Source organism: Papio anubis, chromosome 8 (assembly GCF_008728515.1).
Source record: "Papio anubis isolate 15944 chromosome 8, Panubis1.0, whole genome shotgun sequence".
NCBI classification, from domain to species: Eukaryota; Metazoa; Chordata; class Mammalia; order Primates; family Cercopithecidae; genus Papio; species Papio anubis.
The window spans coordinates 62628911-62642714 of NC_044983.1; the positions used below are offsets into that span (position 1 = coordinate 62628911).

Below are 13804 nucleotides of genomic sequence, written 5' to 3' on the forward strand. Positions count from 1 at the left end.
ATGAGCCACCACGCCCAGCCCAGGATGAAGTTTCTTTAGCTTCCATACTGTGGGTAATCATCAGTAGTAATAGACACCCAAGTTGAATTTAAATGCAAGTAGATTCTAAATACTTCTACTTTCTTGAAGAGAAAAGCTTCTTAAAAGAACAAAAATGTTAAAGAAAGAAAGCACTGATGGATTATAGAGGGTTTAGTGATCTTTTAAATATTTTCTGCTAAGTGTTTTAAAATTTATTGATTTGGTAGCAGAACATGACTTTTCTGTAGATGGAGAGTGTGCTTTCTTATGCTGAACTCCAGAATGAGACATATTTAACTACCCAAATGTGGCAAGAGCTGAACTAAAGTAGGCCTCTCTTAGTCCATGGGCATGTATGAGTTAGAGGAAATCATTGCTTTTTGATGGCAGCCCAGAAAGAAGGAGAATGGGACTAGGTTATAAATGCACAGCTGTTCCACCCACATTACCAATTGGATAAATCACTCATTCCTTTCAGGAGGTGGAGAGTGAGAGGATGGAGAAGATCTAGAATTTTACAGTATACTACAGTACAGTGCTTTCAAAGTAGTGGAATGTAAATCTTTCTGTTTAACAGCAACATTCAAATATTTCCCATTCTGCTTATTATTCCTCTTTGAAGGTGATACATAGAAATATAGGAGCAAACACAGCAATGCAGGCACTCCATGAACTGGTTTGCTCTCATAGATCTTAAAAGGAGAAGAATGAGGGATTTGCCTGCAACCCACAGCCAATCTATGTGGACACAAAGGGTGACTTTTTCCTTGTATTACATTCCCTGAGGTAGAAATGGTAAACTAGCATGACCTCGAATCATAATTTAATATCATTCTAAGAATTTAAAGGCCAAGCATGGTGGCTCAGGCCTGTAATCATAGCCCTTTGGGAGGCCAAAGCAGGGGAATCAGTTGAGGCCAGGGGTTCAAGAGCAGCCTGGGAAACATAACAAGATCCTGTCTCTAAAAAAAAAGAATATGGTATTATTAGAACTATAATTTGATAACATTTTATATAAAAGGAGTCAAATATCTATAATGTTGTCTTGTTTTAAAACCCTTTCTAATATATATGTTAATATTTACTTTCAGTTCCTTCAGGAATTAGTGACAATTTCAGGTGTCTCCTCTCCCTAACTTCCAGCTCATGCTGGAAGTTTACAGCAATTCTTGCCAATATCTTTGCATCACAAATTACCCCTCCTGGGACTTACAATTTGCTCAAGCTCTGTTTGTTGATGAGTCTAGTACAGACAACTGACCGTAACAAGGAACTAGAAGATTGCCTGGATATTTTAATTATAACAAGTGATACTCTACTCATAGACAGGTAAATACATGACATGAATTTTTACAAATATTAATTGGTCACAGATTTGCATACATCCTTTCCATGAGCATTATTACAAGAAGAATATTTAGAATTTTTCTGAGCCAGTATAAGTAGTTAAATCAATCATTATCAATAAAATTCAAAACCTTTGAAAGATAAATTGATAAGTGCTAAGTCGAATTACTCCAATTTTCAAACTATTTCCTCACTCAGACCTTTGTAAATAATTGCATCCTTCCCAGCCTTCCTTTCCCCTTATCCCTAGCTCTGTATGCTGTTTCTGTACTTTGTTTTGAATAATCTTCCCCCTAAGGAACAAACTAACCATTTTCTTATTTTTCTTCAATATTCCATCAATAATATTGACTCACTGCATCCAAATAAGCCTGTCAGAAGTGCCATAATTACTGTTTGGGGGGAATATCATCCTAACTTTGGAGTAAGCCTCTACTTAGCATTTTGTGGCTCCCCACTAGCAAGTACCCTTTCCTTAAAAAGTTGCTTAAATATTCACAAAGCTAGGAATAAACTCCTTATTTAGTATCTTGTATGCAGTTTCAAAGCAAAAAATAAATTTACAAAATGAATTTAAAATAGAAAAAAATAAAATTCAAATTAACAGTAATTTAATTGAACAGATTATGTTTTGCTAAAATTAAATTGCCACTGGTGATGTAAATATGGTACCAAATGCCCAGATTGTACCACTTTATTCTTCTACTGACAGAATATGAGAGTATTTGTTTCCTCACAGCCTCACCAACTCTGGGTATTATCAAACTTATATTTTTGTTATCATTATTTTTTGAGACAGGGTCTCACTCTGTCACCCAGGCTGGAATGCAGTAGCATGATCATGACTCACAACAGTGTCAACCTCCTAGGCTCAAGTGAACCTCCATCCTCAGCCTCCTGAGTAGCTATGACTACAGGTGCACACCACTACACTGGGCTAATTTTTTAATTTTTTATATAAGCAAAGTCTCCCTATGTTGCTAAGGCTGAACTCCTGGGCTCAAGCATTCCTCTCACCTCATTATAAACTTTAAAATTTTGCAATCTGGGCTTGGCGTGGTGGCTCAGGCCTGTAATCCCAGCACTTTGGGAGGCCGAGGCAGGTGGATCATGAGGTCAGGAGATCGAGACCATCCTGGCTAACATGGTGAAACCCCATCTCTACTAAAAATACAAAAAACTAGCCAGGCGTGGTGGCGCGCACCTGTAGTCCCAGCTACTCAGGAGGCTGAGGCAGGAGAATTGCTAGAACCCAGGAGGCGGAGGTTGCAATGAGCTGAGATCACACCACTGCACTCCAGCCTGGGCGGCAGAGACTCTGTCTCAAAAAAAAAAAAAAAAAAAAAAAAAAAATTGCCATCTGATAGGTGGAAAATTGTATTTTATTTTAATTTGCATTTATTTAATTGGAAATAATTTTGGCATCATATAAAACTTACTAAACATGTATTATTTTTCTATGAACCGCCCATTCTTGATTGTTGTTTTTATTATGTTGTTTTTATTATTGATTTGTAATGCATGTAAATTAAGGTCTTTCTCTCTTTTTCTGTTTGCCATTAATCTTTTGACATTTTTAAATGATATTTGGGGCTCTGTGAGAGATTGGTTTGTTTTTTCTTTTTAGGTAAAATTTACACACAGTGAAATAATCAGATCTTATTATAGAACATTTCTATCACCCCAGAAATTTCCCTCCTTCCTTCTTCCAATCAGTTCCTATCTTCACTGGTGATTTCTGTCACCATAGATTAATTTTCCTGTTCTTGAACTTCAGATAATGAAATCATACAGTGCATCCTCTTTTGGGTCTACTCTCTCTTACTCAACAAAATATTTTTGAATTGATCCAATTGTGTACATTAGTAGTTCATTGTTTCTGTTGATGAGTAGCATTTCATTATATGAATGTACCAAAATTTGTTTATCTGTTCTCATAGTGGAAGTCATTTGGTTTTGCATGTTTTGACTATTACTAATAAAGCTGCTGTAAACATTCTTGCACAAGCTTTTTTGTGGACATGTATTTTCATTATCTTGGGTAAATACCTAGGAGTGGAATTGCTGGGTCATAAGGTAGATGTATAACTTTTTTTTTTGAGATGGAGTTTCACTCTTGTTGCCCAGGCTGGAGTGCAACGGCACAATGTCGGCTCACTGCAACCTCCTTCTCCCAGGTTCAAGCAATTTCCCTGTCTCAGCCTCCCTAGTAGCTGGGATTACAGGCACGTGCCATCACACCTGGCTAATTTTTGTATTTTCAGTAAAGATGGGTTTCACCACATTGGCCCGGCTGGTCTCGAACTCCTGACCTCAGGTAATCCACCCACCTCAGCCTCCCAAAGTGCTGGGATTACAGGCATGAGCCACTGTGCCTGGCCTATAATTTTATAAGAAACTGCCAGTTGGCTGGGCGCAGTGGCTCATGCCTGTAATCCCTGCACTTTGGGAGGCTGAGGCAGGCAGATCACCTGAGGTCAGGAATTTGAAACCAACCTCGCCAATGTGGGGAAACCCCATCTCTACTAAAAATACAAAAATTATTTGGGTATGGTGGCATGTACCTGTAGAACCGGCTACCCTTGGGAAGTTGAGACATGAAAACTGTTTGAACCCAGGAGGTGGAGGTTGCAGTGAGTCGAGACAGTGCCACTGCACTCCAGCTTGGGCAACAGAGCAAGACTCAGAAAGAAAGAAAGAGAGAAAGAGAGAGAGAAAGAAAAGAGAGAGAGAAAGAGAGAGAGAGAACGAGAGAAAGAAAAGAAAGAGAGAAAGAAAAAGAAAAGAAGGGAGGGAGGGAGGAAGGAAGGAAGGACGGAAGGAAGGAAGGAAGGAAGGAAAAGAAAAGAAATTGCCAGTTTTCCAAAGTGGTTGTACCATTTTACATTCCTGCCAACAATGTAAAGAGTTCCTCTTGTTTCCATCTTCACCAACATTTGGTGTTGTGAGCCCTTTTCATTTTAGCCATACTAGTGGAAATGAAATGATATGTCATTGTTCTAATTTGCGTTTCCAAGATGACTATTGATTTGAACTCTTTTTCATGTGCTTATTGGCCACTCGTATATCTCTTTTTATGAAGTGTCTGTTTTTATAAAGTGTTTGTTCATTTTTTAGTTTAGTTGTTCTGGATGCATGTCCTTTGCCAAATATATGTATTATAAAATTTTTCTCCAGGTATAAAGCTTTTTAAAAATTGTCTAAAGGTATCTTTGATGAGCAGACTTTCTAGTTTTGATGAAATTCAATTTATTATTTACTTTTATGCTTAGCGTTTTCTGACTTCTGTTTAAGAAATCCTTGTCTGGCTGGGCGCGGTGGCTCATGTTTATAATCCCAGCACTTTGGGAGGCTGAGGTGGGCGGATCACCTTAGGTCAGGAGTTCGAGGCCAGCTGGCCAACATGGTGAAACCCTGTCTCCACTAAAAAAAAAAAAAAAAAATTAGTGGGGCATAGTGGTGCGCACCTGTAATCTCATCTACTGGGGAGGCTGAGGCAGGAGAATCATTTGAACCCAGGAGGCAGAGGTTACAGTGAGCAGAGATTGTGCCACTGCACTCCAGCCTGGGTAACACAGCGAGACCCTGTCTCAAAAAAAAAAAAAAAACAGAAGAAATCTTTGTCTATCCCAAGATCATGAAGTTTTTAAATGTTTTCTTCTAGAAGCATTATAGTTTTAGTTTACTATTTATTTATGTAGAGATAAGTCTTGCTAGGCTGGTCTCAAACTTTCAGGCTCAAGCAATCCTCCTGCCTTAATCTCCCAGAGATTGGTAGGAGGTATGAGTTAAAGTTAATGTCTGTCCTATGCATTTATCCAATTTTTCCACACTAATTGTTGAAAAGCTTTTCCTTTCCCCATTAAATTGTTTTGATACCATTGTTCAAATTCAATTGAACTAGGCAGAATCTGGGTATAAAATTGAACTGGATGTAAATCTTTTTGAACTCTCTTTTGTAATACTTTGATCTGTTGTTCTATACTTATACCAATACTACACTCTCTTGATTGTTGTAGCTTTATGTTCAGTCTTGAAATCAGGTAATGCAACTTTATCCTTCATTTTAAATATTAAAACAATTTTAGATCCTTTGCATTTTAAAATAAATTTTAGAATCAGTTTATTTTTAGTTTTTGAGACAGGGTCACAGTCTGTTGCCCAAGTTTGAGTGCAGTGGCACAGTCATGACTCATTGCAGCCTCAAACTCTTGGGTTCAAGTGATCCTCCCACCTCAGCCTGCTGAGTAGCTGGGAACAGAGGCATGCACCACCACATCTGGTTAACTTTTTAGTTTTTTGTAGAGATGAGCTCTTGCCATATTGCCTAGACTGGTCTTGCACTCTCAGGCTCAAGCAATCCTCCTGCCTTGGCCTCCCAAAGTGCTGGGATTGCAGATGTGGGTCACTGTGCCCAGCCAAATCAGTATGTTAATACCAACCAAAAAGAAGCTTTTGAGTATTTTGATTGGAACTGTATTAAACTTATAGATCAATTTCAGGGAGAATTAACATCTTAATAATATTGAGTCTTCCAACCCATGAATGTGGCATATCTCTCTATTTATTTAGATCTTCTTTAATTTCTCTCAGTGATGTTTTTATAAAGGTCATGCAAATATTTTGTTAAATTGGTTCTAAAAATATTTGATATTTTTGATGCTACTAAAATGGTAGTGTTTTCTTAACTTCATTTTCAATTGTTTACTATGAATATATAGAAATACAATTGATTTTTGTATTTTGACTTTGTATTCTGTGACTTTCTGTGTATCAATAGTTTTAGAAGTTCCTTAGCCAGTTCCAATGTGTAGCCAAATTTGAGGCTCATTGTTCCATATCACTAAGTGCTCAGCCTAGCTGCCTATTAGAATCACCTGAGAGAATTTTTAAAAAATATTTATCACTGTGTCTCACCCCCAGAGTTTCTAATTTAAGTGGTTTGGGGTGGCACTTGGCATTGGAATTTGTTAAATCTCTCCAGGTAAGGTTAGTGCAGGCTGTGGTTGAGAACCACTCCTTATAGGCTTGCAAAGGTTTCTTTCTAAATATCGCTATCTCATTTTATATATCTTCAAACATCCAAATTCCTTAAAATGGTACATGCGCTAGACATACTTTATACCATCTACCTATCCACATCTCACCCTCTTTTGCATTGCATGTCTATGCCTACGTTTGTATCACCCCCTTTTGTGTCGCACGTCTATGTCTACTCATCATAGTTGATTGCACTAGGAAGCTATAATTTCTGTGGCAAGGATTTGAAAGCTAGGCTGAGGTAATCATATTCCTTTTCAGAATTTAAATTTGGAATATGAAGAGACTGAGGCACTTAGCAAAGAAGTTAGAAACCAAAATGACATATCAAGAATTGCCATGAGACAGACAGGCGCCTCATGCCTGTAGTTCCAGCTACTTGGGAGACTGAGCAGGCAGGCTTACATGAGTCCAGGAGTTTGAGGCTGTGTGTGCTATGACTGTATCATTGCATTCCAGCTTGTATGACAGAGTGAGACTCTGTCTCTTAAAAGAAAAAAAAAAAATTTGGCTGGACACAGTGGCTCTGTCTGTAATCCCAGCGCTTTTTGGGAGGCCAAGGCAGGAGGATCATTTGAGCTCAGGAGTTCAAGGCCAGCCTGGGCAACATGGTGAAACCCATCTCTACAAAAAAAAAAAAATTTGAGCTGGCACGGTGACTTGTGCCTGTGGTCCCAGCTACTTGGGAGGCTGAGGAAGGAGAATCGTTTAAGCCTGGGAGGTGGAGGTTGGAAGCTGAGATTGTTCCATTGCACTCCAGCCTAGTGACAGGCAGAGGTTGCGGTGAGCTGAAATCATGCCACTGCACTCCAGCCTTGGTGCCTCAGAGAGACTCAAAACAAAACAAAACAAAAACAAACAAACAAAAAACCCCACAATTGCCATGATACAGAAACAGCAGAGTGATAGTTTTGATGGGACGCTAGAAAGCCTAATGCAAAAATTCTGAATAGGCAAAAGAAAGCAATCCATAAAAAGAAGGCCTAATTCAAATGTCATCTCTCTATAACTTTCTCTGATTCCCTTCCAAGAAGAAATAATACTCCCATGGATGTTCTTTTGTTGTTGTTGTTTTTGAGACAGTCTTGCTCCGTCTCCCAGGCCAGAGTGCAGTGAAGTGATCTCGGCTCATTGAAATGTCCACCTCCCAGGTTGAAGCAATTCTCCTGCCTCAGCCTCCCAGTAGCTGGGATTACAGGTATGTAATTACAGGCCCAGCTAATTTTTGTGTTTTTAGTAGAGACGGGATTTTGCCATGTTGGCCAGGCTGGTCTCGAACTCCTGACCTCAAGTGATCCGCCTGCCTCAGCCTCCAAAGTATTGGGATTACAGTTGTAAGCCACTACACCTGGCCACCATGGATGTTCTAAATACTTTTTTTTTCTTTTTTTTTAGATGGAGTCTTGCTCTGTCACCAGGATGAAGACTTTTTTTTAGTACTTATCACATTGTGTTTTAGTTTTTTATATCTCTCTTTTTAGACTGTGAGCTTTCCAAGTTAAGGTCCAAGTCTTGTATATAATTTTGTTTTGTTTTTTGAGACAGAATCTCACTGTGTCACCCAGGCTGGAGTGCACGATCTTGGCTCATTGCAAGCTCTGCCTTCCGGATTCAAATGATTCTTGTGTCTCAGCCTCCTGAGTAGCTCATCCTCCTGTAGTAGGACTACAGGCATGCACTAGCACGTCTGGCTAATTTTTGTATTTTCAGTACAGATGGGATTTCACCATGTTAGTCATATATATTTTTATCCCTAGCACAATAGCTGGTGTATCACAGGTGCTCAGTAAACATAGAATAAAATTAAATTTAATGTAACACATTGTGACTTTTGAAAATTAAGTAATAGTAATGAAAAGTTTATTTTTTTTCCCCTAGGCTTCTGAATTTTAGCATAAACCTTGTTCCCCGTGGCATACGTCATCTAGTCTCTACTGAAATTTTTCCCACTCTATCCAGGAATAAGTATGGAACTGGAGCAGTTAGCATTCAGGCTGGCAGTGCTTTGCTAGCTAAAGGTGGTATCTGCTTTATAGGAGACTTGGCCTCACACAAAAAAGATAAACTTGAACAGCTTCAATCAGGTAAACAATATTTGTAAAATTAATTTTCACCTGTTTAACTTATACTCTCATCCATGTTGAGATACTTAACAGTTAAGATAGTATTGCAGATGTTTGAGGGTTTGAGAAATTATGTTAGATGCCATTTCTCATTTTGGTTTTATAAGCAAAAACAGAAATTTAATGTGCAAATGCACAGTTTTAGCCTTTGCTCTCAGTGTGCTAACACATGAGCTTGTAATGGACCAGATTTATTTCCTCTTCTTGTATTATAGCATTAGCTACCACTTCCAGTATAAAGTTGAAAAGTGGTGTTAAGAGAAAGGACATCCTCGCCTTGTTCCTGATCTGAGTGGGAAAGCTTCAAGTTTCTCACCATGAAGTATGATGTTAGCTGTACATTTTTTGTAGACATTCTTTATCAGTGGAAGTTCTTCTCTATTCCTGATTTTCTGAGGGTTTTTTTAAAAATCATAAATGGATATTGGATTTTGTCAAATGCTTTGCTGCATCTGTTAATATGATCATGTCACAGGATCCTTCGGGTGCTGCTTCTCAAGCCAGAAACCTCTATGTCCAGCAGCACCTCTGCTTGAGTTTCACTCCTGCCTGCTGGGCATGTTCTGCTCACTCGGCCCAGCAGGCTGCACTTGGCTTACACTACCAGTCCAGATCCCATGCCTGCTGAGGGCAAGCCAGGAGTGGAACAGCAAGGGGGTGTGTGAGTGAGCAAGCACAGGGTCCAGCCACTGCACATAGCCAGGCATGCCGGCTGCTGTGACAGGGCAGGCAGCTCCAGGTGCTGGCACAGGTGCTGGCTTCATGCATGGCTGTAGCTGGAATAGGCATACTGCAAGTGGCTTCTACTGAGGGCCCTGGTGTCTGGATGAGGGGAACAGGGTGGCACCCAAAAACTTGGAGACACCAGCAACAGTGGAGCCCCAAGGGGTTGCAGGGAAGCATGCTACAGGTCTCTCGTTCCTGTTGCCCACAGCTCAGTGGATGGGGGGCACATGTTAACAGCTCTTTCAGTCCACTGCCTCACTCCAGCCCATGGCTCCTGGGCTGGCCCAGCACATTGCCACTTTCTGTCATGGGACAGCTGCCCAAGGCCGACAGAAGGCAGGAGGATTATAGTGTTACAGCTCTGACTCAGGAAATCCTGAGGTCTGGGCCTCCAGAAGGGTCATTGATCTTCAGTCCCGCAGTCCAACAAACAAGAATGTGTCACCACTCATAGCTCAGCAAGCTGACTAGGAAAGTGTTACAGCCCTTTTTGTTCCTGCCTGCCACTCAACAAGCCTGCCAGGAGAGTGTCATAGCCCTTTTTGCACCTGCCATTCAACAGGTCCCAAGTTCTTGTCCCATGTCCAGGAAGAATTAGCTTATGTGGACAACTGGAGAGTGAGCAAGGTGGAGAAGAGTTTTATTGCATGGCAGAACAGCTTTCAGTGGACAGGAGACCCGAAGTGGGTAGCTCCTACCCACAGGCAGGTAGTCCCAACCTGTGTCTGAGTCTGGCTGACTCTGGGGTTTTTATGGGCTAAGAATGGAGGAAGTACATGCTGATTGGTCCATGGGTGGGCCCAGAAAAACATCATCTGATTGGCTGAAAGGCATCAAGGACATTCTCACTCCAGGTGGTGGACTCCACCCAGAACTGGCAGCCTGGTTTTCAGGCTTCAAGCTGTCTCTTGCCTGAAGATTGGGTTCCACCAGGGACCTGCCCCTCTCTGCCCAGGAACCTGTCTGCCTCCTGCCATCATCAATCATATGATTTTTCTCATTTAGCCTGTTGATATGATGGATTACATTAATTGATTTTTGAATATCGAACCGGCCTTGCATACGTGGGATAAAGCTTACTTGGTCATGCTGTATAATTCTTTTTCTACATTGTTGGATTTGATATGCTACTATTTTTGTTGAGGATTTTTTAAATCTATGTTCATGAGAGATATTGATCTGTAGAGTTTTTTCCTTATAATGTTGTTGTTTGGTTCTGTATTAGAGTAATGCTGGTTGGGCCAGATTTATAACTAGCAAGGATATGGACAGCCATGGACTGGGCAAAGAGCAGTCAGAGCCTTGCCTTCTTGGCATACCAGCATGAATGTACAAATGTGCTCAGGGCACACAGCATATTGCTTCACTTTATAAGAGAATACAGAAATTAGCTGTGCCCAGTGGCTCACACCTGGAATCCCAGCACTTTGGGAGGCTGAGGCAAGAGGATTGCTGGAGGCCAGGAGTTCCAGACCATCCTGGGCAACACACTGAGACCCCATCTCTACAAAAAAAAAAAAAAACAACAATAAAAACAAAATGAGGGTGTATTAGTCTGTTTTCATGTTGCTTATAAAGATATACCTGAGATTGGACAATTTACAAAATAAAGAGGTTTATTGGACTTACAGTTCCACATGGCTGAGGAGGCCTCACAATCATGGTGGAGGGTGAAAGGCACGTCTCACATGGTGGCAGACAAGAGAAGAGAGATTGTGCAGGGAAACTCCCCTTTTTAAAACTATCAGATCTTGTGAGACTTATTCACTATCACGAGAACAGTGCAGGAAAGACCTGCCCCCATGATTCAGTTACCTCCCACCAGGCCCCTCCCACAATACATGGGCATTCATGGTGAGATTTGGGTGGGGACACAGCCAAACCATATCAGAGACTATAGAAATAGACCCACATTTTATAGTCAATTGATTTTTGACTACAGCACCAAAGTTAGTCAGTGGGAAAAGGAGTTTTTCTCATCAAAGGATGGTGGAACATCTGGCTGGTACAGAGGAGGGCCTCAGTACAACTGCACTTGTTCCACACTCATGAAGCTGGCCCTGCTAGTATGTCCTCTCCCCACAAGAGCTTGGAATATGGTTTAAAACTCTGCTGTCATCATCTTCAAATTTTTAATAATTTTATCTTTGTATTATAAGGAAGTCCAATGAGATAATGGTACTTGACTGTGAGTAGAGGAGACACATGGATGCCTGTTTTTACTGTGCCTTCCTGCCCCATTTCATACAGCATTTGTGATCACTATGCAGCTTTCATAACACACTCAATTTGTACTTTCTTTGATTGTTGCTGGACTCCCATGTGTCATAGGTGCACTATAAGCCAGTGCCTATAGTTCCATATCAACACATTTTCAACTGAGTAAGAGGGAGTGCTAATAACCCCAAGTGGCCATGCTTTTCATTTGAACTAGTGTGCTTCTAATGCAGAAAGAAGGCAATGGCCTTTCAAGAAACACACATTACCAAGTAGCCCTATCATCCTCTTTCTTACTTGGTTGGTTCCCTGTATTTGCCAACCACTTACACTGAAAATGATGACACAGGAGGAAAGGGAAAGAGGGCAAATCCATAGCTTTGTCTTTTCAGTCACTCCTCACTTATCAGTAAGCTGAAGGTAGAGAGTGTTGGTGAAATGTATGCATATCAAGAAGTAAAATAAAAATTGTTTTGTGCAGTATTTCCACTGTTCTGGTAAAAACAAAATACATATGCATGTGCAAAGTACTATCGGTTCCACTTATAAGATAAATGCCCATATATTTGCATTATACAATATAAAGATAAAAGTATTGTACAATATAAAGATAAAAGGTAAAATTTATGGCAATATAAAATTTTAATTTTTCTTTATTTAGAATGGCAATACTACTATTACATTTTTTGTAACAGTTTTATTGAGATTCACACATCATACAATTCACCACTGAAAGTATACAATAAAGTGCTTTTTACTATATTCACAGAGTTGTGCTACTATTACCACTAACTTCAGAATATTTTCATCACCCCAAAAGGAAGCCCCATACCCATTAGCAGTCAACCCCCAGTCCCTGCCTCCCGTCACCTACTCCCACACAGTCCCTGGCAAACACTATTTGCTTTCTGTTTCTGTGTATTTGCCTATTCTGAACATTGCATAGGCAGTCTTCCCTCAGTATTCTCCAGGGATTGGTTCCAGGGCCTCTGCAGATACCAAAATCCACAGATGCTGAGGTCCCTTATATAAAATGGCAGAGTATTTGCATATAATCTATGCACATCCTCCCATATACTTTAAATCATCTCTAGATTACTTATAATAGTCAATACAATGTAAATGCTTTGCAAATTATTATACTGTGTTGTTTTTTATTGTTGTTATTGTTTTATTTATTTATTGAATATTTTTCATCAGCCGTTGGTTGAATCTACAGATGCAGACAGACCTTTATATATAGATGGCTGACTATAAATGGAATCAAATGATACATGGTCCTCTGTGATGGCCCTGGCCTCTTTCTTCTTATTCTCCTTCTTCCTTCTTCTTTCTTTCTTTTTTTTTTTTTTTTTTGAAACAAGGTCTTACTCTGTTGCCCTGGGTGGAGTGCAGTGGTGTCATCATACCTCACTGCACCCTTGAAGTCCTGGGCTCAAGCAGTTTTCTCACCTCAGCCTCCCAAGTAGCTGGGACCACAGTAACATGCCACAATGCTTGGCTAATTTTTTGTAGTAACGGAGTCTTGCCACGTTGCCCAGGCTGGTCTCAAACTCCTGGGCTCAAGCAATACCCCCATGTCAGCCTCCCAAAATGCTCCATATTTTTTGTTTGGGTTTTAAGTGGGAGGTGGAGGGACAATGAATTTGGTTTTGAACATGTTGAATTTGAGATGTATTTTCCCCCAGTCAATGTAGTTCATATTATCTCTGTCTTTTCCTCTTTCACTCCCACATGGATGGCCTGCTTTCTATCATTTTCCCCACATAAAAGAACATGATTTAATTTTAGCCTCTCTTGTAAATCTGTATTATATGACCAATCTCTTAGCCCCCTGCCTAGTCCACTCAGGTGCCCCGCCACAATTCCAGCTATGTGCTTTGGACTCCTGGTTCTCATCAAGTCATGGGACACATAAGGCTTCAAATATGTATTTTTTATGGCAGAACTTAGAGCATTGTCTTGCAAAACAATCAAATTTACTTTCTTTCACTATCCAAAGTCTGCACAGTATAATTCTATATAATAATATGTTATTAATTTGTAGACATTTAGACCAAAATTAACTTACATAACAAATGGATAATATCTTCTGACTTAGTTCTGGAGAGCAGAAACATCACAGTGTACATCCCAGGAAAGAAGTTTGGGGAGGATACTGATCAACAGATGACTTTTCCAGTTCAGTGCAGTTTTTGGTCTTTTGTTGATATGGATTCATCTTCAAGGAGAAATGCACAGAAAATCAACACTCTAATTGGTCAGATGGTAAGGTATATGTATATTTTATTGTTAGAATGTTGTTCAAGGAATTAAGTCACAAATTTAAT

At 40.0% G+C, this 13804-nt stretch overlaps 1 protein-coding gene and 1 long non-coding RNA gene across 2 annotated transcripts in view; one reads left to right on the forward strand and one right to left on the reverse strand.

Annotated features, from left to right (window-relative positions):
* The window catches only part of LOC103886859, a 35146-nt gene extending 21499 nt beyond the window's left edge, over positions 1 to 13647 (reverse strand). Inside the window, exon 1 of the long non-coding RNA XR_001905613.3 lies at positions 13546 to 13647. This is a non-coding gene — a long non-coding RNA (uncharacterized LOC103886859). The remainder of the gene's footprint in view (positions 1 to 13545) is intronic.
* MCMDC2 (minichromosome maintenance domain containing 2) overlaps positions 1 to 13804 on the forward strand; it is a 52225-nt gene that overhangs the window by 12384 nt on the left and 26037 nt on the right. The window contains exons 9-11 of the mRNA XM_003902828.5: positions 1113 to 1350; positions 8287 to 8492; positions 13576 to 13742. Of these exons, the coding sequence (XP_003902877.1) occupies positions 1113 to 1350; positions 8287 to 8492; positions 13576 to 13742 (611 nt within the window). The remainder of the gene's footprint in view (positions 1 to 1112; positions 1351 to 8286; positions 8493 to 13575; positions 13743 to 13804) is intronic.